Raw genomic sequence first — 27727 nt, 5'->3', positions numbered from 1 at the left:
AAAAAAAATATTAGTATTTTATTTTATATTTTCAAAAAAAAATGCAATTATAAATAATATATTTTAAATCATTCATTTTCTTTTTCCATTATCCTTTTTTTTTATAAAGAAATAAAATATAAATTTTTATAATTGTATAATCATTTTATATATAATTATGGTGTTATTTGAATAAAATTCTTTATGATTATCAGTTACAATTATAATGATTCTAATTCAATTATTTTTTGATAGAAGAAACTATTATTATAAATTATATTTTCTCATTTTAAATGCTAATTATTACCAGAAATCTTTATATAATAAATAATAAAAATAATATCTTATATATTATATAAAAATTTTTATATAATAAATAATAATAATAATAAAATCTTTCGGTTTTCTTAAAGAAAAAAAAATTAATTTGTGATAAAATGTAATTACCTAACTTAATTTAATCAAAATAAATGTATTGTATGTAATGATTTACAAAACTGTTTATTGAACATTTCATATATATATATATGTATATATTTGTGTATACGTGCATATGTATATTTTTTAGAGAATATTTTAAAAATTTTAGAATGTTAGTAAAACTTTATTTATATAAACTCCATTTATTGAAATTCCATTTTTATCAATGTTCAATTAAGCTGAGTTATATCTTTTTATTTTAATATCAAGTATCATTTCGATTGTATAAATATAAATTATGGAAAAAAATGTAACATAATTTAAAAAATGAACTCTATATGCAATTGAATTCATTTATTTTTGAATATGAATTCTAGATATTTAAATAAAAAATAATAAATAGCAAAAAAGTCAAGTGAATTATTATTATAGATTTAGTTATACAAATTATTTGTTCATCATGTGTAGTTTTTAATATAAATTTATATTAAAAATATTTGTAAAATTATAAAAAGAATTTATATTTATATATATGCTCTATATTTAACATTTTCCTTTGTCTTTATTTTTACATGCATGAGGTAGCATCTTCTTTTAATACAAGCATTTATTGTTATTAATAATTTATCAATTATTAATTTATTTAATTTAAGTTAAATGTAAATATATTTAAATTAATAAAAACTACATTATAATATTCGCAAATGTATTTTTTAAGTCATTGCAAGTAATACAGACATGTACGATCCTGATGCTTTCATAATCTAAAAATATAAATTAATGTTATTTCAGTTACTGAAAGAAAAAATTTTTATGTTTTACATCATTATTAAATTGTCCAATAAGTTCATTCTATTTATTAAAAAAAAAGTAAAATGTTGATTATATTTTTCTTTCATTCCATTTTAAAATAAATTCTTTTAATATACTAATAATAAGTTAGATTTTGTTTTCATTATATTTATATTTTTGTTTTTCATTTAATATAAATTTAAAACTTTGAAATTTAAATTAATAAATTCCAGTCTTCTGAAAATCTTCCTGATTTTAAGAAAAGATTTTATTTAATTAATTTAATTTATTTAAATATGTTACAAATTGTTCATGTCAATTAAATAACAAAATAAATTATTAAAGAAACAATTTTAAATCATTAAAAGCAAAGTTCTGATTCTTATCAGTCATATATATATATATTTCAGTGAATATTTCTTGTAGTAAAAAATTTATTAGAGTAAATATATAAGTATATTACAATTTTTTATTCTTATTCTTAAATTAAAAATATACCATATCTAATCCTATTTTTAAAAAAAATTAAAAAATATATTCACCAAAATTTTATACAGAAAAACTCAAAAATAAAATCGTTTATATTTAATATGTATTATATACGGATTGGCAACTAAGTAATTGCGGATTTCACTCATAGATGGCTTCAGTTGAATTTTTAGGTTTACTGGCTTTTAGTCCAAATGTAAAACACATTTTGTTATTTGATAGTTGGCAATTCAGTTGTCAATCAGTAAAAAAAGTTTTTTGATCGGTTGCGTAGTTTTCGTTTGGCATTCGTTGAAAAATGGAAAATCAAAAGGAATATTATCGCCATATTTTGCTTTTTTATTTTCGCAAAGGGAAAAACGCATCGTAAGCTCACAAAAAGTTATGTGCTGTTTATGGTGACGAAGCCTTAAAAGAACGGCAGTGTCAAAATTGGTTTGACAAATTTCGTTCTGGTGATTTTTCACTCAAAGACGAAAAACGCTCTGGTCATCCAGTTGAAGTTGATGACGACTTAATCAAAGCAATAATCGATTCGGATCGTCACAGTACAACTCGTGAGATTGCAGAGAAGCTTCATGTATCATATACATGCATTGAAAACCTTGAAACCATTGAAAACTTAAAACAACTTGGCTATGTTCAAAAACTCGATACATGGGTTCCTCACGAACTGAAAGAAAAGCATTTAACGCAACGCATTAACAGCTGCGATTTGCTAAAGAAACGTAATGAAAATGATCCATTTTTAAAACGACTGATAACTGGCGATGAAAAATGGGTTGTTTACAACAATATCAGGCGGAAAAGATCATGGAACAGGCCAGCTCAAACAACATCAAAAGCTGATATTCATCAAAAGAAGATTTTGTTATCAGTTTGGTGGGATTACAAAGGAATTGTCTATTTTGAACTCTTACCACCCAACCAAACGATCAATTCTGTTGTCTACATTGAACAACTAACGAAATTAAACAATGCAGTTGAAGAAAAGCGGCTCGAATTGACAAATCGAAAAGGTGTTGTATTCCATCATGACAATGCAAGGCCACACACATCTTTGATCACTCGGTAAAAATTATTGGAGCTTGGTTGGGATGTTTTGCCACATCCACCATATAGTCCTGACCTTGCACCATCTGATTACTTTTTGTTTCGATCTTTACAAAACTCCTTGAATGGTAAAAATTTCAATAATGATGATAATATCAAATCGTACCTGATTCAGTTTTTTGCTAATAAAAACCAGAAGTTTTATGAACGTGGGATTATGATGCTGTCTGAAAGATGGCAAAAAGTCATTGATCAAAATGGGCAACACATTACAGAATAAAGTTATTTAGTTCCATGAAAAAATTGTCTTTGATTTTCTAAAAAAAATCCGCAATTACTTAGTTGCCAACCCAATATGTTAATATTGTAATATATTAATGTAATATAATACATAAAAATAATTATAATAGAAAATTTAAAACGCGTTAATAATATAGAAAATCTATTTAACTTTACTAAAATACATAAATTTTAAAGAAATACATAATTAAAAAATATTTTAGTTTTTAAAATTTAAATTTGATCTATATTTTCAATTATAAATTCGTAAAAGAAGAAAGAAAAATTGAATAGAAAATAGTTAAATCAAAAAAATTAAATAGCACTATCAAAATTCAATAAATTATTATTTTTTTATATTTCTTTATTTTCTAAATACCATCCATTTATTAATTTGATTATTACAAGAAATAAAAAATGATATCTATATATGTAATATATAATGTAATCGAATATTTTTTATTTATTTTTTTGAAAAAGATATTCTTTCTAAAAACAATACGAACTTATTAGATAATCTAATATAAATAATAAAATCAATATTATCTTTAATATTATTTTTATATAAAAAAAATTTGGTAAAATTATGTAAATAGATTTAAAATCATTGAAAACAAAAAAATATAAATAGCTTATATTTACAGCTGTAAAACTTTCCATGGAGAGAGTTGCAAATTTTCCAAAAGTAAAAGTGAATCCTCTTTGGGCTCTCAATATTATGGGTATTAAAAGTCGGCTTTCATTTGGATTCATGTTGTACCAAAGAAATTCATATGCTGTATCGGCAATTAATTTACTCTAAAATAAAATAAAATTTAAAAAAGAAGTATTAAAACATATTAATACATATATTAATATTATGTTTTATATTTTTAAAAAAAATGTAAGTATGTCAAAATTACATTAAAGATTTAACAATAACAATAACAATAAAATAAAGTTTAATAAAGTCAATTTTTTAATTATAAATAAAGCTTAAAATTTTTTAATTATTCATTCAAATACATTAAATTATTCATGAACTTTTTTAACATATAATTGAATTTAAATATTAATAATTTTAGATAGTATTAATTAGGATTCAACGAGAAATAGGATAGTTTTCATTAAATAGGATTAAATGAAAAAAAAGAGAAAAAGAAAACTTGTGTATAGTATCGAGTTAATAAACTTCTCCAAATCAAAAAGATTTTAAATGAATATATAATTATATTAGAAATTATAAAAATGAAATATAAGATAATATAAGTGCACTTTATTATTATTATTATTTATTTAAAGTTTATATGCTTATATTCTAGGAATATTAAAGTTAATATTCTTTCCAATCAATGAAAATATATAATAATTTTCGATTGGCATTTTTATGCGGTATTTTTATACAAAATTGTTAATAACTGATAAAGCAAATCTTAATAAAAACGTAGAAAAACTATTTTCATTGTTTTTATGTTTATAATATTCTTTATAAATATTATATTATTTAAGACATTTTAAAACATAATTTCGATAATTTTAGGCTAAAGTATGAAATAATATTATTATTATTAATGATAAAATTATTAATGATATTTATTTTGTAACATTATCATAATATCATTTTTTGCAATATATTTTATTCTATATTTTATATATTATGTTATTTTATACAATAAATAAAATGTTATAACAATTTTATAAATTCTATATAATAAATTGAATAAAAAATATAATTTACTATGTATTACTATAGATAATTAAATCCCTTTCATATTTTATTTGAAAAATCTGATTACAAAATATAAAATGTTTTTTACTTAATAATTAAAAAAGATTTTTTCATTTAAATGAAAAGTTAAAATGTTATTTTATTAATAAATTTTTTTAAGTATTGTTATTTTTAAAATAATATTTTAAAATAATAAAAATATAAAAAAAATAATAAAAAAAATTTTTAAATAATATTGGAGAAGTTTATTTTATTCCCATATTAAATATATCTATTGATATAAATAATTGGTAAATTAATAGCTATATTAAGATAAAATATTATGATTTTGAAAAGGATATAATCTAATCATTTGCAAATAAAATATCCATAAAATAAATAATATAAAATTAATGAATTAATCAATCTTTAACAAGATAGTAATATTATGTCGAAATCTATTTTTCTCCAAAATTTATTTCCGGAAATATCGATTCTAACAACTTTAAAATTTAATGTATTATATAAATATAATTAATTTTCTTAAATGTAAATGTATAAAAAATAATTATTCATTATTTAATTGTTCATTTATGTTGTTATATAATAACAACATAATTTAAAAATAATAAAAAAAAATAAATTTATGTTTTAAATATCTGAAATTAAATATTTAGCTAAAAATTTTAAAATATCAAATTGAAAATATTCAAATGTCAAATTGTAATTTAAAAATGTATAAGATTCTATCAATAGCAAATATCAATTGTTTCATATATCTATATATTTTATATGAATATCAATAACTTAAAAATTACATATTTTTGTGTTATTATTGAAATTAATAATTAGCCATAACCAATATCAATTAGCGCATGCAGAAAATTTTAAATAAAATGAATATTAATATATTTAGCAACAATAAGACTAACCATGTCTGGATTATTTTGTAATTTTGAAATTAAAATAATCTCCTAAATATTTTCTTTAGTTTCTTCATATTATTCATTCATAATATTTTGTTATAAAAATTACATTTAGTTCATTAATATATTATCATATATCATTTAATATTAATATATTATTTCATTTTTTTTTAACATTTATGTATATATGAGATTATATTCTTTTCGAAACCATTCAAATTTATCTGATTTTTCACATAATAAATGATTTATTAAAATTTTTCAATATAAAATTAAATTGAAGCTTTATATTAAAATTTACTATCTGATTAAATAAAATTATGTTATTTTATTAGAATAATATAAAAAAAATACATAAATCAATATTTGTTATATTACTTATTACCATGATAAAAAAAATGTAATAAAAAATTGATCATTTTGATATTTCAATATATTTATATACATTTTTAATAACCTTGATACTCAGGTATTCTCCAGCGAAGCAATATATAAATGCTTCTGAACAAACAGCAACATAAAACATTATATATTTTATTAATATTATATTATTACCAAGATGTAATGTCTGTAATATTAAATTCTTTTTTTTATTATATAATTTTTTTAATATATTTTTTTATATTATATTTTCATGCATATACATTATAATAATAATATATAATAAAATATTGTTGTTTCCCAAGAAACACAAGTATAAAAAATTTGCTTATACTAAATATTTTTAATATCTTTGATAAAATCAATGATTGTTATTCAAATAGAATTATAATTTTTAATTATTTTTCTTTTTTAATTATTTTTAATTATTCTTTATTTCTTATATTCACATTTTATATTTTTCTTATTCTTTATTTTACATCTGATAATTAAAAAAATATATCTAAAACGATTTAATATGTAATATATTATGCAGTAAAATTTCGTTACTTTTTTAATATGTTTAAAATATATATTATTAAGATTTTCAAAATTATTTAAATTATTAAAATTTTTGCAATTAAAAAAATTATAAAAAGTTAGTTTTTAAAATTTTTTGAATAATTATTTATTTCATCAGTAATTATTTAATCATCATATTGATAACCTTATATTATATATTATATATTGATACATGTTATCAAGAATATCATCCTAACTTTTCCTTAATCAAATTAAGTAAGTCTTCTGCAGTTTTTAAGATATGCAAAAAATGATTATTATTATTAAATTAAATTTGGTATATACATATGCATATGATAATATACGATATGTATTAGTATGTAATAGTTACTTATCAATTGTTTATAAAAAATACATGATTAATAGTACAACATAGATACAACATGATATAATTAATATAATAATTAAACCAATAATTATTATTTAGTAAAGAAAATCGGATGTGGAATTGATTCAACTTTAATTTTTTTTAGAGCATTGAGTATGAGACATGCATATATCAATGTTATAATATTTATTTATTTACTATTTTTTATTGTAAATCATGTATATTTATAAATTATTAAAATAAAAAAATTATATTTTGCATTTTTATAGTTATATTCTTATAGTTGCATCTTTATAGTTATATACTTAGATTCTTTTATTTGTTCTTTTATTTGTATACATAAATGTATATTAATTAATTCTTATAAATAGGAAGTTTAGTTTCATTAATTTCCAATTAATTTAAATATAATTCATAATATTTATACTTAACATAATATAAAATTGCTATTTTTATATCGTCAGTAAATATTTAAATAGAAGAGATTTTTCAAAACTATAAAATTTTTGTCTACATCTGAAACAAACGCCAATTATAATTGTAATCACATCACATTCATTAAATTTAACGTCCGTTGTAATATCCGTTTTGAAACTCAAAGCTCTCAGCTTCAAACTATGACTAGATTCTAAACATTGAATAAAAAAAATCTATATTCTACTGGACATGGATTTTTTATTGAACACATTTGTTTATTGAATTTTCTTTATATGAATAGTTATTCATCTAATCTAAATGCATTAAATTTGCATTAATTATCAAATAAAATATTAAATTGTATAAGATATGATTGATAATAAATTGTGTAATCATAATTAAGAAGATGTTGTTGCCTCATTTGCAAATAATTTAACTTAATCTTAAATAAAACAAGATGGAGACAAAATAATTGTAATCATCTTCAATAATTTTATCGTACTATTTTTTACATTTTTGTTTTCTTTAAATTTGTGTTCTTGAATTTTCAAAGATATTTAACGAATATATTAATATTAAATATAAGAAAACATAAGAAAATAAAAAAATATTTTTATTAATATTTTTTTATATATATCCTTAAAAGATATTTGCATTCTATAAACTAAATCATAATTAAAAATATAAATAATAAAAATAATTAAAAATTATTGAATAATATTTTTAAAATCTTTGAAAAAAATGACAATTTTTAATTTATTGAAATTAATCATATCAAGAATAAAGATAATTCTTTCAATTTTTCACTCAAAATCAGGAAAATTCATGAGTTCAAATTTTTTTCAAATTCTTCAAATAATTTTTTACAATCACAATTGTGTACATATTCGGAGGCACAACAATATAATTATTATTATTATTATTATTATTATTATTATTATTATTATTATTGTATATAACGATATAACAGTGTTACTTACAATTACTATAAGATAACCCAAACAACAAGTAATTAGAGTATTTGATATAAGTTGACTAAGTGCTATATAAGTAAAAAACTTTTCAATTTTTTCTGCCAATAGGATAATTTCTTGATGTCTTTTAATAAAGAATTTTAATTTCTTTTGATCTCTATGCGTAGTTTTCATTAAGGTTTGACACATGATATCGATTTGACAACCTACATGAAGTACCTAAATATGAGAATCTCAATTCTTAAATAAAATAAGTTTCAATACAATCATACATTTTTTATCAAAAGATATTAAATTTAAGAAATATATATAGAAATAAGATATATAAACTTAAATTATTAATTTTTTAATATTGAATTTTCTTAACATATTCTTAATAATTCTTTCTTCTAAGCAATAAATTTTTTGTTTGTAAATAGCAATAATTAATTAAGTAACATTATATGGTTTATTATATTAGCTCTTATCTCAATTATTTTATATTCTAAAAATATATATAATTTATATTTAAAAATAGATAATGTTTTGCTAATATTTTCAAATGCATGGATTTAAATAATTTCTAAAAATTATTAAAATAACAATTTTTTATTTTTAATAAAATAAAAATATTAAAAAATATATTTTATTTAACATGATATAATATCAATTAAATATAAATATTGCGATAGATATAATGACTTGAATTATTTTTATTTTGTCATATATGTATATTGATATATAATTATTAATATCGAAAATAATTATATTGTAAAAATTATAAAACTACAATTTCTTATAATAAATAGTTTCAAGAAAAATAAATAATAAGATAAAATTTACACATTAATTCTTTGTGTAAATCTTTTTTTCTTATTACATTGCTTCAACGTTCAAATGGTTAGTTTATTATTAATTTTAATTTATTCTTGATATATTTTAGAATGAAATAAAAAATCATTTATAGAAAATCAAATTATATGATGAAAATGATTTCATTATTGATTTAATAAATAATAATCAAAATAATTTGTTTTTTATTTTCCAGATTTAAATAATTTAAAAAAAGAATTTCTATAAAATTGATTTTTGCTCCAAAAATTTTTAATTTCTTATTTATTTTAAATATATCTTTAATTGAATATACGTTTTTAATTTTTAATTTTTATTTTTATCATATTATGATATTTTTCTTTTTTCTATTAATTATGAATTTGTTAATATTTAAATATGGAAAGTAATATTTACAATATAAATGAATTAAGAATTGATAATTCTGTAAAATAATAGTTTCTTTTAATCTATTTTACATCTAATTCAAATTTTTTCATTCAAAATTATTTATATATAGAAAGAAAATTTATTATTTATTAAAAATAAAAATTAAATTAATATAAATCACTAAACAAAATATTATAAAATTAATAAAAATAATCAAATAATTTATGATAACTCAAAAAATTTATATATAGAAATATATAGAAATAATTAAATAATTTGTGATAACTCAAATATTAATTAAATTTTGATTTTAATTTAGAAAATAACTTTTTTTTAGAAAATATAAATATTAAAAAAAATTTGTCCATTTTAATATATTTACTAAATAGTGAAACAAAGTTAATTCTAATTTTAAAAAAATAATATATTAAAATAAAATATTTATCTATTATGTATATTCTATTTAATGTGAAGTAATAACTAAGAAATATTTTATTTTTCATATAAAATATTGAAACAGATAATATTAACAAATTAACAAAATATATGTGGATCATTTAATATAGTATGTCTGACAAAATATTATTAGGAATGTATGAATAAAGAATGAATAAATATAAAATGAAAAATAACATAAATTAAGAAAATACTGCACATATTCCATAAAAAATAAATGTTTTACGCCATAAAGTATATTTTATATACTTATTAATTATATTAATTAAAAACAGACAAACTTAAATTTAAATGTTAAATATTAAATTAAATATAGAAAAATTTTCATTTGAAATAGAAATAAATTTTTTTTTTTCTAAAATAAATAAATTATGAATATTAAATTCATTCATTATTATTATTATTAATGTATAAAATGCGAATAATTTATCTTTTTATTAAAAAATTGGATACTGTATGCAACTTTAAAAATTAATATTTCGAATTTACATAAGTTAAACAAATATGTATTATATTTTGTATGAAAATTATTAAAGTCATCTATAAGAATATGCAATAAAATATTAATCATATTATATTAATTTTCATAATAATTAAAATATTTAATTATATTAATTTCGATCAGATATAACATGTTACAGATATATTATATATATATATATATATATATATATATATATATATATATATATATGTGTGTGTGTGTGTATATGTATGTGTGTGTATATAATTTAAATATAATATATTATATTTAATTATTAAATATAATATATCTATATAATCTATACCTTTGCACATTATATATGTATAGATATATAAATACGTATAAAAGAATTACAAAACATTACCCATTTTGATTTTTTATGAAAATTCTGTATTTCTGATTTTTATGTAAAAATTCTGTTATTACTATTTTTACTATCTTAATAAAAAATTTACTTAATATAAAAAAGACTATTTTATCAATAAAAGAAATCTAAAATATCTTACCATTAATACTTACTATCATTAAAAGAAACGCGGCAAATACACCAAACACAAAAGCTGCTGATACTTGATAAAAATATTGTATAATTACTACAAACTCGTAAATGGGTGATTTGTTAGTATCAAAAGGTAAATTCATTTTTAATAATAATTCTCGAGAACTAGTTACATTAACTTCTTGATGCGAAAAAATACCAATTGCATAACAAACAGTAGATGCTACACAAGTACATATTATAGTACTCGTTAAACGATAAGATAAATAAGCCGTTTTCGATATTAAATTATCCGTATCCATTATTGCATATTTTTGACATTCTTCTTCCATAGATAATAGAATATTACGAATCAAACTGTGAAATATTGTATTTCGAATACAATTTTTTTTTTTAAATATTTATATTATATTATTTATTATTCTACTATCTATTTTACATCGTTATAAACAATAAATTCTTTTTTTAGAATTTAATTTATTCTAAATTTATATTTTATAAATTTCCAATAATTATCTAGTTAATAACGTTTCTTAATTTTATCATATTTCAATTTTGATAATTTATTATAAATTATATTATATTATATTATATAAATTTATTATAAATTATTATATATTATTAATAATAAAAATATTTTGTATAAACAATATATAAGAGTGATGATTAATAATTCCACTTTATATGTATATTTCATTTTAGTTGATATTTAATCTCATAATTAATACAAATTTATTATAATTAATCATCAATTTATTACAATAATTTATATTAAGAAAGTGTAAAATATAAAAATTTAATTTTTTGCAAATAAAAAAAAATATTATTATTATTAATTTATTTCGAAGAATTTCAGGCATCAAAATTTAATATAAATAAAAATAAATAATCTGAATTACAAGAATTTTGAAAATTTCATAAATATAAAAATTAGATTTCAATTTTTAATTTTATATATATATATGCATTTATTTCATTGAATAATTAAAAGAGAAAGATGTACTTCTTATTATTAAATTAATTATATAGTATTATTCATAAATAATGATTAATCTATTAAATTTTATGTATATATGAATATAAAAAAATGAAAAAATTGTAAAATGAAAAATTAAAAAAAAAACGAAAATATAAAATTCAATGTAAATATAATTAAAATAATGAAATTTTTCTATTGAATTCACATTTAGTTATGAAAAATGGCATTTTGTGCATAGACATAAAATTATATCATGAAATAAAATTTAATATATCCGAAATAAAATATTGCGAAATAAACTTATTTATTTAAATAAAAAAAAATAATCTTCTTTTAAATACATATTTGCATAATGAAAGAAATAATCATAATTTTCATTAATTGTAAAACGAAACGAATCTTTTTGAAACTATTATCAAAAATTGTAATAAAATAAATTAATTCAAATACAATAATTATTGTTATTAAAATCATTAAAGAAGAAACAACAAAATCGTTAATTAAAATAAACCATTTTTTAAAATTTAAAATTTGCACAACATTGCAATTAATTTGAAATAATATTTGTTTCAATTTAAATAAATTTATGTTCAATAGAAAAACTAGAATGTATGCATATGTATAATAACTTCATAAAAATATAATAGAAAAATATTTAAAAATAATTATAATATATATATATATATATAAACATATAATATAATATGCATATATTTAAATACATTATATAAACATATATTTTATACGTATATATAATAACAAATAAATATAAAAATCATTGCTTGCGTTACATAAATTTAGAAAAACGTAATAAGTAAGAATGTAATCATTTAATCATTACTTAAAAATACTATAATACTTCTGAAAATAAAATAAATTTTATTTTTAAAATATAATTTTTCTAATGATAATAGTATACGAAATTCTTTGAAAAAAAAACTTTTTAATTAAGTTTCTTGAATTAAAAATTAAAAATTTTTGTCGTTTTTGTTCAATTTGAAATTCTTAATCAAATAAAAAATACATTGAATAAACAATATATAAGAATTTCCCTTTTCGATCAATTTTGTATTTGGACTTCAAATTTATTATTGATTTATTATTGATTAATGATAAAAATTAATCAATTCATAACAATAATTCGTATAAAAAAAAACGAAAGTATAAAAATTTAACAAATTAAAAAAATGATTATTACTCATTATGATTATTATTATTAAGTATAAACTTGAATTATTTTTCAGATATCAAAATTTATTATGAATGAAATAAAAATAAACAATCTAAATTTAAAGAATTTTGAAAATTATGTTAATATAAAAATCACATTCAAAAAGAATTTATTTCATAATATTTATTTATGATCATTATATATATTTATTAACATTTATTTCATAAATCATCAATATTAAAACTTACGTGTTTTGTGTCCAAGCAGTAAATAATTTAATGCACACTAAACTGTGTGGTAGGCAAATACTTATATTATCTATTATTTCTGTAAGAGCATCATATTTATAATGCATAATTAAATAACTGTATTGAGAAATATGAAGCGTACAAAAAATGATCGTCCAAAAAAATTTATGTAAAATCGAAAATGATGCTCCCGGCCATGACGCAGCAAAATAAAGACCATATTTTACAGATCGACTAATTGTATTAATTGATGTCATTTTGTACAAATTTATTTATATCAAAACTTAAATTTTCAGTTAAAAAGTTAAAAAATTTCCATAAATGTGGAATATACAAGTTTTGAAAATAATACTACTGTCACTGTGAATAAATTTACTGGTATCTATATATGTACATACAGATTCTCTTGGCAGACTGAAATTTTCACAAGAAACTCGCGTCTGTTCGAACTTATGGAACTTATTCGCTATTGATAGCTATTTGCTTTGCATTCGCAATTGTTTCATAAATATTAGAAATAACATTACAAGTTTGCTGAGAACAAATACAGTTATAGTGAATACTGCTCAAGTTTTAATCTCAATTTTATTGCAACAGGAAATGATTTTCATAAAATATACGGGAATAAGTATACACGCGAATACGTCTTAAATTGCTTTAGTCACGAATTCAAATTTATAATATGTGAAGTTGTTAAAAGATGTTATGAAATAAGAACTTGCACGTAAAAATTTCGAAAGTTTATGTATTATTAAATCGGAATAATTGAAACATATTATTTTTTGTAATATGTATCTTATTTAATTTTTTAAAAACTGTATTTTGTAAAAATTTGTTAAAAATATATAATAATAGTAATAGTGAGTACAATTTCATTACAATTAATATTTTATTTAAATTTTATATCGAATAAAAAAATGATTTAAAAAATTAAATTTCAATTTTAAATATTTGTATAGATGTTATTTTTATTATGTAAAAAACAAATAAATAATATTCTTATATTATTAGTTATAAATTTTATAAGTTTGATTTAAATAAATTGTTTTTATACATACAAAGAATTTAAACTTAATACATTTTTCTTGAAATGCATATTTCAATTTCTTAATTAGGTTTAATGTATATTAAATTTTTCTTAAAATATTAAGATTAAATGTATCATTGATTTAATATATAAAACTTTTTATTATATAATTGATTGTTATTAATTAAAATTATGTTTGATTACAAATAACCGTTATTAATAATAAAAAAAATTTTTTGATCATTATATTTCCATCAAAAGTTCTATAAAAGCGAAAAAAATTCATTAAATTTTACTTCTTTTTGAAATCTACAAAAATTGAACGAAAAATTATTTTTGCAAATTTGAATTTTTTTTTCTTTTAAAATGTTCGATCAATTTATAATCAAAAGTAATAATCAAAAAAATGTTTTCACAATTACTAATAATTAATGTTAACTAAATACAATTTCTATAATTGATTATTATTATGAAAAAAAAAGAAAATTTTCGTTATCAATAATATACTAATATTCAGTTTTCTCTTATTATAATTTATATTTCATATTTTACTTATTATCCAATATAAAATGAAACGAAAAAGACATATTTTTAAATTATTATTAAATATTTTCTTTTAATTGAATAATATGATAAATCAGATAAATATTCATTTGAAAATCAATATATATTAAAAAGACATAACAATTCAAAAATGTCAGTTTTAGATTGAAAATTTTTTCGAAATTGAATAGTATTCTAAAAGTATTTTTAAAAAAATCAACATTCTCTAAACTTTAAATGGTTATATATTACAACATATTACTACATGGTTATATATTACAAAATAAAAAAAATCTTAAATTCTAAAATATTATCAATAAAATCAAATTATCATATATACGAAATATTATAAATTCGTAAAAAATATTGTTTAATAATTTATTTAAACTTATTTTAAAAATTAAAATATCTATTTCAATATATTACAATTGAATTTTCTCGAAAATTTCGAAAATATTTTCGAAATCGAAGATTCTCCAAAATATTTTCATATTAAAAAACGAAATAAAAAATCAGTTAAAAGTAAAATTATATAATATATAATAAATTGATTAATTAATTTTTTTTATGTACTTATTTTGTCACAATCTCATAACAATAATAATTTCAATATAATAATTTGAATGATAAATGTTGAGAGATAATTATCTACTACATAATGACGAATGTTCATTCATTTTATCTTATTAAAAAAAATGTATAAGTGTATAGACAATTAAAAATTATTGAACATAATGTCATATTATTTTCATGGTGTAAATTGAATCGATATATGTGAAAATATCGATGTCAATTTAATATCGTGTTTATAAATGATAAATAAGAATCTTTAATAACAAGCATATATTATGTTTTGGAGGATGACAATGGTTTAATTTCTAATGCTTTATTATTATATTATATTTAAAATGAAATTGTGATATAAAAATATTATGCTTTGATAATTTTATTCACGAATTATGATATATATGTGATGTGATGTTTGTGATTATCATTGATTATTACCGATAAATGCATTTGCACGTTTGCTAATTGTGTTTGTTTATGATTCAGAGAAATTGTGTATCTGTATCTTCTATATTGTATTTGTACTTTCTTTCTTTTCGGTGTTTTTTAAATCTATGTTATATACTATTTGAACTTTGTTTCTTTGAACTATATTTACCTGAATTTTAGAGTTTCTAGAAAACTTTTGCATTCTTTTGTGCTAATTTATCAAAAGAAAAAAGAGTAGAGAGTGTGCGAAAAATGACTTTCGAAAATTTTGAAAATTTTAATAAAAGTTAGATCCAATTGAAGGATTATCAGTGGGACTTTTCCATCAAATCCAAAATTTATAGCATACTCTTTACTATTAAATTTTGAAAATGATTTATGATTCTAGATTTGCATAATTAGTTAATTAAAATTTAGTATCTTTAAAGGATAAGAAATGAATTTTCATCAAAATTTGTAAAACCCAAATATTTTTATGCAAATAGCATAATTTTTTATAAAATCTTTATCTTTTACTTTTTTCATAATTTTTTAAATTTTAGTTATTATTAGAATTCATAATTCAAACTTTTATATAGATTAAGAAAGATTTTAGAAATTTACGATAAATATATTATGATAGATAACTTGTTATGTCTTATGATAGAAACCAACAATGTATATGACTTTTTAAAGCATTTTTGAGAATTAATTTTATTAATAAATCCATTTCTTTTTCTATATTTCTTTTTCTATATTGTATATAACCTATACAAATTATTTAGTATATTTTAAATTAAATTGATAATTTATTTATAAAGAAGTCATATAATTTTTATATTTTGAAATAATCTTCATTTTTTTGATGATTATTTTTTTTTAGAATTTTCAAAATTTCTAAAAAAATGATTTTAATGTAATGAAATCATCGCTTTATTAATATATCCTTTTTAATATTTGAAATTATATATCAAATTGAACATTGAAGCTATCTAAATAAATGTATATATTTATAATAATTTAAATTATTATAAATATTTTATATTATTATAAATCACTAATAAAAGTTTATGGAATCAATAAATTTAATTGTTAAATAATTTATTATATCTTATAATATTTTAAAAAATTTATTGATCAAATTTTGTTAAAATTCCATTTTAATATATCTAATTTTATTATATTTATTAAGTAATAAAAGTCAATGATTCTAATTTCAAAAAAATATCAAAATAAAATATTTAGCTGTTATATATGATTTATTATATTTAATTAAGAAAAAATATTTTATTTTATACGAAATAACATTAAAAAATAATAAAATAAATGATATTTTTAGACTATTTAGTATGGTCTATGTTTAACAAGTATATTTGAAATGTATAAATAAGTGATAAATAAAAAACAATATAGATTAAGAAAATATTGATTACATTCCATAAAAAATAAATTTATTATAAAGCATATTTTATATTTTTCAATTAATTGAAAGTAAATTAAATTTAATAATAAAAAAATTTTATTTAAGATAGTAATAACAAACTTTCTTTTTTTTTAATAAATTTATCTGGAGTATCTGTATAAAATTTATTCATCATTATTCTCATCTCCAGCACTTTAGATAAATATATTAATTGAAAAAAATAATAAGAAGAGATAAAATAATAAGTAACTTAAAGTAATAATAAGGATTTAAAATAATAAGTGACATTTTGAAATATTATTGAAATCTGTTTAATGTTTCAATATTTTCTGGGCCCATTATTAATATTAAAATCTATATTTTATGCATTAGAAATGCAAAATAATGATTATTAAGCAATTATTAGAAAACAGGAAAAAATTAATCCCAATAATAAATAATAAAAATGAATTTCAAATTTTTATTTCGGATACAGAAACGAAAAAAATAATTCAAAATCAAGGGAAAATAGAAACTTGTAATCAATTCGGGAAAAAAATATAAAGGCAATAATTAAAAGTTATAAAAGAACATGAAAAGACAGAATGATTCACAACTATTTAATAAATAGACAAAATCTAAATCAAGGAAAGAAAGTTGAAATCATTAAATCTATTTCTAAACTTTTTCCTATTTTTATTCGAATTGCAAAATTGCAATTTGCAAAACTAATGCTAGTATCTTTTAAATAAATAACAGACTCAAAGAATTCTTCCTAAAAAAAATCTTTCTAAAACAACAAAAAAATAAGCAGATCAAAATATAAATATTCTTTTTAGATACATATATAATAAATATTTTAGATACATATATAATAAAAATTTATAATATATCAATAAAAATTTTCAGAAAAAATTACTATCATACCAACAAAAAACTGAAAAAAATTTAAAACTATGTTAAAATAATTATATTCGAAATTAAATGTAAAATATATTAAATCTTCAAGAAAAAAGAGAAAGCAAATTTTTTTAATCTCACAAAAAGTAGTACAGCAATTCCGTTAATGTTTCTAATAAAACTCAAAAAATTGGAAATAATAAAGAAATTTATAATATTATAATACTATTATATGCAATGAATTAATAAAAATTAAACTTTCGAAAATGAATAGAGATATATCGCAATGCACCAAATGTCCAAGTCATGATTTTACAAAAAATTATTGCAACAAAAAAATTTTTAATATGCATTAAATATGCAGGTTCATATCTCTCATATCTCTAATTGCTCATTGAATAAAAGGAAATGCCATGTGCTCCAACTCCAGAAAAAATCACCCAGCCAATTAGAAAGAGAGTATTTTTAAGAAAAGAATTAAAAAGAAAGTATTTTCAATAATTAGGCATAGAATTATTAAATATCAAGATTTAATAAACAAATAATGCTAATCAAAACAAACATATCAACCAAACATTAAACTCAATATTTAATAATAAAATCTATATTAAAACCATAAAATAAATATAAATCAATCATCAACATTCAGATGAACAAAACAAATATATAAATATACATAGCACAAAAAACTGGAGAAATTAATAGAAAATTTAATCAAATGTCATTTATGTTAACCTTATTAATAAAAATATATCGAAATATATAGTTTTGCAAATAATGACTTTAAAATTTTTTTTTACGCACAAAAATATCTACATCAAAGATTTAAAAAATCGAAAATTAGATGGACGACAATAAAATTCAAATAAATCAAACAAAATATTCACATATCACATTCATACTTAAAAAGAAATCAACTGTAATTAAAATTAGCTTTTACAAATTTCTTCAATGGACTCTAAATATCTTGATTTGCACCTGGATAGTAAATTAAATTCGAAAAAAAAAACAAATATGACATAAGTATGAAATTAAAAAAATTGAACTTATAATTTCAATCTAAAATCAAATAATGAGAAACGACGATATCAGAAATACTTTAAGAATTTCTACAGCAGAGAAAAGCAAACAATAATAAATCAATAATGAATAAATAAACATAAGAATTCACTGTAAATTATGTAAATTGCTCAATATAAACTACTTTTCAAATTTTCTTAAAAAATTTAAAAGAAAATATTTATATGATTAACTCAACCAATCACTATTTAAAGAGTTCAGGATTGTTAGCAAATTCTTCAAAATTATTATTTTTAATTATAATCTGTTGTTTTTGTTTTTCGTTGTTTTTTTTATTATCATTGTTTTTTCATATTATTAATAATTATTTACAATTTGTGAAACAAAAATATTTTATAAAAAAAATATAAAAAATTCATCTATTATTATTACAATCTATACAATCTGAATAATCTATCTATAATATAATTTATCTATTTATAAATATCGAACAATGCTAATGTAAACAATATATCTGAAAATTAATAATTCTGAAAATTAAAACTTTAAATCTATCTCGAGTTTATATAAATAAACAAACATAATATATTTTGAAAATTATGTAAAATCAATTATAAAAATATACAATAAACTATTTTTGATTTGAAAATTTAATGTTATTTATTTAAACATTAAATAATCAATATATTTTATTTCTTTTCATATTTTACAACTTCTATTTAAAATATTTTTTTAATGTTTCATATTAATCAAAATATTTAACTATTATTTATGTGTACATATATATATATACACATATAAATACGCATGCAAAAATTACAAAACATTACCCATTTTAATTTTTTAAAATATATATATATATATATATATATATATATATATATATATATATATATAAATTTCATTATAGTCATTTTTATTATCTTAATAAAACATTTTCTTAATATAAAAAACTTTTAATTAAAAAAATATTTTAATTAATAAAAACTATATAAATAAAATTTAATTATATTACAATATATTTTAACATCAGAAAGTAGAATTATTTCTGATTAAATTGTTAAATTATTTTTAAAAACAAATATTTTTTATATATCATTATAAAATATATACATTTTAAACTTATTTCTTAACAAACAAATTTCTCTTATATGAATAAAATATCTCAATAAAAGAAATCTAAAATAGCTTACCATTAATACTTACTATCATCAAAAGAAGTGCGGCAAATACACCAAACATAAAAGCTGCCGATACTTGATAAAAATATTGTATTAGTATTACAAATTCATAAATGGGCGATTTATTAGTATCAAAAGGTAAATCCATTTTTAATAATAATTCTCGAGATTTAGTTACATTAACTTCTTGATACGAGAAAATACCAATTGCATAACAAACGGTAGATGCTACACAAGTACACATTATAATACTCGTTAAACGATAAGATAAATAAGCTGTCTTCGATATTAAATTATCCGTATCCATTATTGCATATTTTTGACATTCTTCTTCCATAGTTGATAGAATACTACGAACCAGACTGTAAAATATTGTTTTAAATATAATTTTTTTTTTAATAACATTTATATTATATCATTCACTAAATTCTGCAAATCGCTTGTAAATAATGATAGTTTTAATTTTTAACCATCTTAAATTTATATTTTAATGATTTTAATTTGAAATTCGATTGAATTTAATTGAGTATTTTTTCTCAATTTTAATATATTCTAATTTTTAAAATTTAATATCATTGTGATATTTTTTTAATTTCATTTAAACATTAAAATAAAAAATTAAAAGAACTTGAAAAGCTAATATTGTAATATTTGTCTAATGTAATACATATAACATATATAACACACACATATAGTATCTATATGTATGTATTTGTAATTATATAAATACAGATATAGAATATTTTTTAATATTATTTAAACTTATTGATACATCTATTAAACTCAAACATTGAAAATGTCGATGAATGCCGAAAATGATTAGAATGAATTTTAGTTATTTTTAAATGATCAGATAGTAAAAATAAAAATATAAAGACAAAAATGTCAAAAAATGTTTATTTTCAATCATGATGTGACACAAATATCAAACTATTATTCACATGTGATTTTTATAAAACGAAATATTGTTATTGATTCGATGTAAGTAAATCTCCGATTGATGTTATAAAATTATAATAATTATAAAATTCACAAAATGCTTGAACATTATATTAGATTTATTAAAATCTATATATAATTCTAGTCTAAATATATACACTACAACTCTACTGAAATCTTTTATAACATCTTTTATAACATATTATATACATGATATAATATCTCGACATAAAATTAAAAAAGAATATAATTGTTATATTGTCAAAATGATTATAATTTTAAAATTTAATTATCTTAACTCAAATTCTGCTAAACTATTGCTAACTATAATTTTAATAAATCAAATAAATTAATTATTAAATTAATTAAAAAATTAATTTAAAAAATTATTTAAAAAAAACTAAATTATTTTAAGAAAAGCATTTTACTAATTTCAATGATTTTGAAATATTTTTGAAAAAGCAATATTTTGAATAATTTTGTTATGCATAGCATTTTAATATATTCATAGAACTTTTTGAAAGGTCAATTCTAAAAACTAAATACAAAAAATGATATAAGAGTTGAGACTTAAAGTTTGTGTTAAATAAAACGAGATGTACATAGATTAAGATTTTATTTCTATTGCGCCGCTATTTTTTTTGAACAAACAGATTATTAATTAATCTAATCTAATTTTTTTTAAATTATAAACCAGCCTAATCATTTTTTAATTTTTAATCTTATTATATTTTCTGGAATATCTGGAATATAGCTTTATGTAAGATATAAAGATGAATTTCAAAAATATTTATTAAAACTTTATTTTTGAGATTTTATTTATTTAAGTTTTTACATATTTTAATTCATTGAAATAGAAATTCGATTTAATAAATATAAAGAATTTAAATCTTTCAAATTATAATTAATGGAAATAAAAAAACAAATACAGATCTTTTCCATTTAAAAATTGTATATTATTCAAGAATTACATAAATGCTTTTGAGTAAATTATTTATTCTTGTGATTATTTTCAAATTCTCAAGAAATATTATTTTTATTTATAAATATTTATAATAAATAGTCTTTTTTATCTTTCCATAAATTAATTTTGATTAGGTTAGATTGAAATACGATCATCTCGTTGTAAAACAAAATTATAATATAATCCGAATCCAATTTTTATTATAATAATATTAATTATTAGAAATTTGTATCATTGAAATATTTTTTATTAATAATTTTCTAACAATAGACGATGGTTAAAATCTTTTGAAAATTAATTAGAAAAATAATTTTTGATGTCAAAGATGTTAAAGTCAATAGAATTGAATTTTTTAAACTATACTATATATATCTCAAAAACATACGCAATATTAAACAAATTTTTGTTGATATTTTGATTAAAGACAAATAGCAATTCTATGTAGAACGAAAAGTAAAATACACAAATATATTTTAAAACATTAAAATTAAATCAGTGAAATCAATGAAATGTACAAATAAATAAATTTTTATTTGTAAATAATGATTTAAATTAGAATGATAAAGTTTATTTTCAATTTGCTTATATAGTTTCCAAACATTATACACACATTCAATTATTATTTCGTTATAATATAAGGATAATACTTGAAAGTTTTTCAAGTGCTAAATAAAAATAATAAAAAATTAATTAATAAAATTAAATTAATTAAAATGAAAAATCAAATTAACAACTTTAAAGTTTAAAATAGAATGTATTTTGATATAATAATAAATAATTTAAATTAATAAATATTATTCCATTTAACAAATTTTTAAAAAATTATAATTATTAATTACAATATATAACTATTTTAATAAATATTACAAAGTAAAATATAAATCAAAATAAAGAATCTCCAAAAGTTAGAGAAAGACTTGCTTATTATTACTACATTAAATTAATTACATATAATATAGTATTATTCATAAATAATGATTAATCTATTAAATTTTATGTATATATGAATATAAAAAAATGAAAAAATTGTAAAATGAAAAATTAAAAAAAAAACGAAAATATAAAATTCAATGTAAATATAATTAAAATAATGAAATTTTTCTATTGAATTCACATTTAGTTATGAAAAATGGCATTTTGTGCATAGACATAAAATTGTATCATGAAATAAAATTTAATATATCCGAAATAAAATATTGCGAAATAAACTTATTTATTTAAATAAAAAAAAATAATCTTCTTTTAAATACATATTTGCATAATGAAAGAAATAATCATAATTTTCATTAATTGCAAAAACGAATCTTTTTGAAACTATTATCAAAAATTGTAATAAAATAAATTAATTCAAATACAATAATTATTGTTATTAAAATCATTAAAGAAGAAACAACAAAATCGTTAATTAAAATAAACCATTTTTTAAAATTTAAAATTTGCACAACATTGCAATTAATTTGAAATAATATTTGTTTCAATTTAAATAAATTTATGTTCAATAGAAAAACTAGAATGTATGCATATGTATAATAATTTCATAAAAATATAATAGAAAAATATTTAAAAATAATTATAATATATATATATAAACATATAATATAATATGCATATATTTAAATACATTATATAAACATATATTTTATACGTATATATAATAACAAATAAATATAAAAATCATTGCTTGCGTTACATAAATTTAGAAAAACGTAATAAGTAAGAATGTAATCATTTAATCATTACTCAAAAATACTATAATACTTCTGAAAATAAAATAAATTTTATTTTTAAAATATAATTTTTCTAATGATAATAGTATACGAAATTCTTTGAAAAAAAAACTTTTTAATTAAGTTTCTTGAATTAAAAATTAAAAATTTTTGTCGTTTTTGTTCAATTTGAAATTCTTAATCAAATAAAAAATACATTGAATAAACAATATATAAGAATTTCCCTTTTCGATCAATTTTGTATTTGGACTTCAAATTTATTATTGATTTATTATTGATTAATGATAAAAATTAATCAATCCATAACAATAATTCGTATAAAAAAAAACGAAAGTATAAAAATTTAACAAATTAAAAAAATGATTATTACTCATTATGATTATTATTATTAAGTATAAACTTGAATTATTTTTCAGATATCAAAATTTATTATGAATGAAATAAAAATAAGCAATCTGAATTTAAAGAATTTTGAAAATTATGTTAATATAAAAATCACATTCAAAAAGAATTTATTTCATAATATTTATTTATGATCATAATATATATTTATTAACATTTATTTCATAAATCATCAATATTAAAACTTACGTGTTTTGTGTCCAAGCAGTAAATAATTTAATGCACACTAAACTGAATGGCAGACAAATACTTATATTATCTATTATTTCTGTAAGAGCATCATATTTATAATGCATAATTAAATAACTGTATTGAGAAATATGAAGCACACAAAAAATTATCATCCAAAAAAATTTATGTAAAATTGAAAATGGTGCTCCCGGCCATGATGCAGCAAAATAAAGACCATATTTTACAGATTGAGTAATTGTGTTAATTGTCATTTCGTACAAATTAGTTATTTACATCAAATTTTAAATTTTCATTAAGAGAATTCCATTAAATGTGCAACATAGAACAAATTTTGAAAATAATACCTATGAATAAATTTACTATGGCATATCTGTATATCCATAGATCTTTACCATAAACTAAAATTTTCAGAAGAAACCTATCAGTTCAAACTTATAGAACTTATTCGGTATTGATAGTTATTTGCTTTGCATTCGCGGTTGTCGCATAAATATTACAAATAATATTATAGGTTTGCTGAGAAGAAATATAGTTATAAGGAGTGCAACTCAAGTTTTAATCTCAATTTTATTGCAACAGGATTGATTTTCATAAAAAATACAAGAATAAGCATACACGCGAATGCGTATTAAATTACTTGGGTCACGAATTCAAGAAAATTTACAACATGTGAAGTAGTTAAAAGACGTTATGAAATAAGAACTTAAAAAAATTGTGAAAAATTTCAAAAGTTTACGAAAGTATTATTAAATCGGAATAATTGAAACATATTTTTTGTAATATGTATGTATCTTATTTAATTTTTAAAAAACTATATTTTCTAAAAATTTTTTAAAGAAATATAATAATAATGATAGTGAGTACAATTGCTTATTTTATTTAAATTTTTCGAATGAAAAAAATGATATGCATATTATTTTTATTGTGTAAAATAATTTTTTTATGTAGAAAATAAATAAAAAATATTCTTATATTATTAGTTTAAAATATTCTTATATTATTAGTTATAAATTCTTATATTATAAGTTATAAATTTGATTAAATAAATTGTTTCTATACGTACAAAGAATTTAAACTTAATGCATTTTTCTTAAAATGCGTACTTCAATCTCTTAATTAAGTTTAATATATATAAAATTTTTCTTCAAATATTAAGATTAAATGTATCATTAATTTTACGTATAAAAGAAAATAAAATAAACATTTATTGTAATAATAGATATTAATTAAAGTAGAATAATAATAATTAAAATATTATATAACAAATTAATCATTTAAAATTTAAGAATTTATTTATATAGATTGTCTTTTTAGTTATTAATACTTTTTCGAGGAAATGAGGAAAAAATTGTTTATTTAAAAAATGCAATTATGTTATAAATAGATAATTTTACACAAATTATATTTTTTGATTCAAATAATTCAAAATAATCATTTTCTAAAATTAATTTATTTAAATTATTCAATTATATAAATTATTTCTATTACATAATTGATTCTTATTAACTGAAATTATGTTTAATTACAAATAACTGTTATTGATGATAAAAAATTTTTTTAATCATTATATTTCGATCGAAAGTTCTATAAAAGCGAAAAAAATCCATTAAATTTTTACTTCCTTCTGAAACCTACAAAAATTGAACGAAAAATCATTTTTGCAAATTTGAATTTTTTTCTCTTTTAAAATGTTCGATCAATTTATAATTAAAAATAATAATCAAAAAAAATGTTTTCATAACTACTAATGGTTAATGTTAACAAAACATTTCCATCATTGATTATTATTGTCAAAAAAGAAAAGAAAATTTTCGTTATCACTAATACTACTATTCACTAGTTTTCTCTTATTATAATTTATATATAGTATTTAATTTATATACATATTTCATATTTTATTTATTATTCAATAAATGTTCAATTTAAAAATAAAACAAAAAAATATATTTATAATTTTCTAGGCTGAATAATACTGCAAAATTTAATTTTTTCTTAAATATATTATTAAACATAATTTTTTAATTTTTAATTCTTTTTTTTATTATGTTATCATTATTATTAATTTTTAATTTTTATTTTTATTAAATTATCAATTATATTTATTTTTATAGTTATATAAAAAAAGATATATTTTACTAATTTTGATGATTTTAAAGTAATTATATTTTGTGTAAATAATCTTTAATATTAATTTTACATTGGACTATTATAAATAAATTTTATCTTATTAGGAAATAAATAAAATATAAATATTTATATATAAAATATTTATACTTTATATATTCCAATAACACACACACACACACACACACACACACACACACATATAATATAATGTTTAAAACAACAAATAATAAAAAAATATTTTATTTTATTAAAATAGAAGAAACATTCGTTCCCTTAGATCAATTATCATTATACAAAATATTTTTAGAATAATAAAATATTTAGATAACAAAACGATCAAATAATAAAATATTTAATTCATGATAGAACTTCCAAGAAAAGAAATATAAGTATATGAAAAAGTAACAATTGTATTCATCAAATCAGCATTTAATGCTACTTTCCAAGAAGAGGCATCAACAAGTATCTAAGAACAATTACCTAACTCTTTATTATTCAATGATATTTTTAATAAGAAAAAATGTATTATAATTTGCAGTAAATATTTATTTGTAAATATAACAAGTTATCCTTTTTTATAAATTTAAAGAACTTAATTTAACTTAATGTTCTCATCATATTTATTTTTTTATAAATACTTTTAATTGAACAATTTGATAACTTAGACAATAAATCATTTAAAAACCAACAATTATTAAAAACTTGAAAATATCGAATCGAATTATATCGAAAACTTTTTTTAAAATTCAATTGCATTCTGAAAATATTAAGAATTTGAAGTGCACAAATATTTATTTTAATTAAATTGACTTCATTTATAATGAAATTATATAATTTTTATATTTTGAAATAATTTTCATTTTTCGATGATTATGTTACGATTTCTTTAAAATAATTTTTGAAATCTTTAAAAAAAAATAACATTTTAATACAAATAATTAAGTCATCAATATAATCAAATTATTTTAATTATATTTCTTCTAATATTTATTATATATCTGTTAA

At 17.3% G+C, this 27727-nt stretch overlaps 1 protein-coding gene across 1 annotated transcript in view; it reads right to left on the bottom strand.

Moving 5' to 3' along the window:
- Positions 1-937: 937 nt before the first annotated feature.
- LOC724673 overlaps positions 938-27727 on the bottom strand; it is a 46780-nt gene continuing 19990 nt past the window's right edge. The window contains exons 6-7 of the mRNA XM_026439057.1: positions 3655-3810; positions 938-1163 (exon numbers count right to left, since the gene is read on the bottom strand). Coding sequence (XP_026294842.1) covers positions 1113-1163; positions 3655-3810 — 207 coding nt within the window. The 3' untranslated portion in view covers positions 938-1112. The remainder of the gene's footprint in view (positions 1164-3654; positions 3811-27727) is intronic.

This window comes from Apis mellifera, linkage group LG2 (genome assembly GCF_003254395.2).
Source record: "Apis mellifera strain DH4 linkage group LG2, Amel_HAv3.1, whole genome shotgun sequence".
Lineage (NCBI taxonomy): Eukaryota > Metazoa > Arthropoda > Insecta > Hymenoptera > Apidae > Apis > Apis mellifera.
The sequence above is the reverse complement of the archived record's forward strand: the minus strand, read 5'-3'. Positions and strand labels throughout refer to the sequence as shown.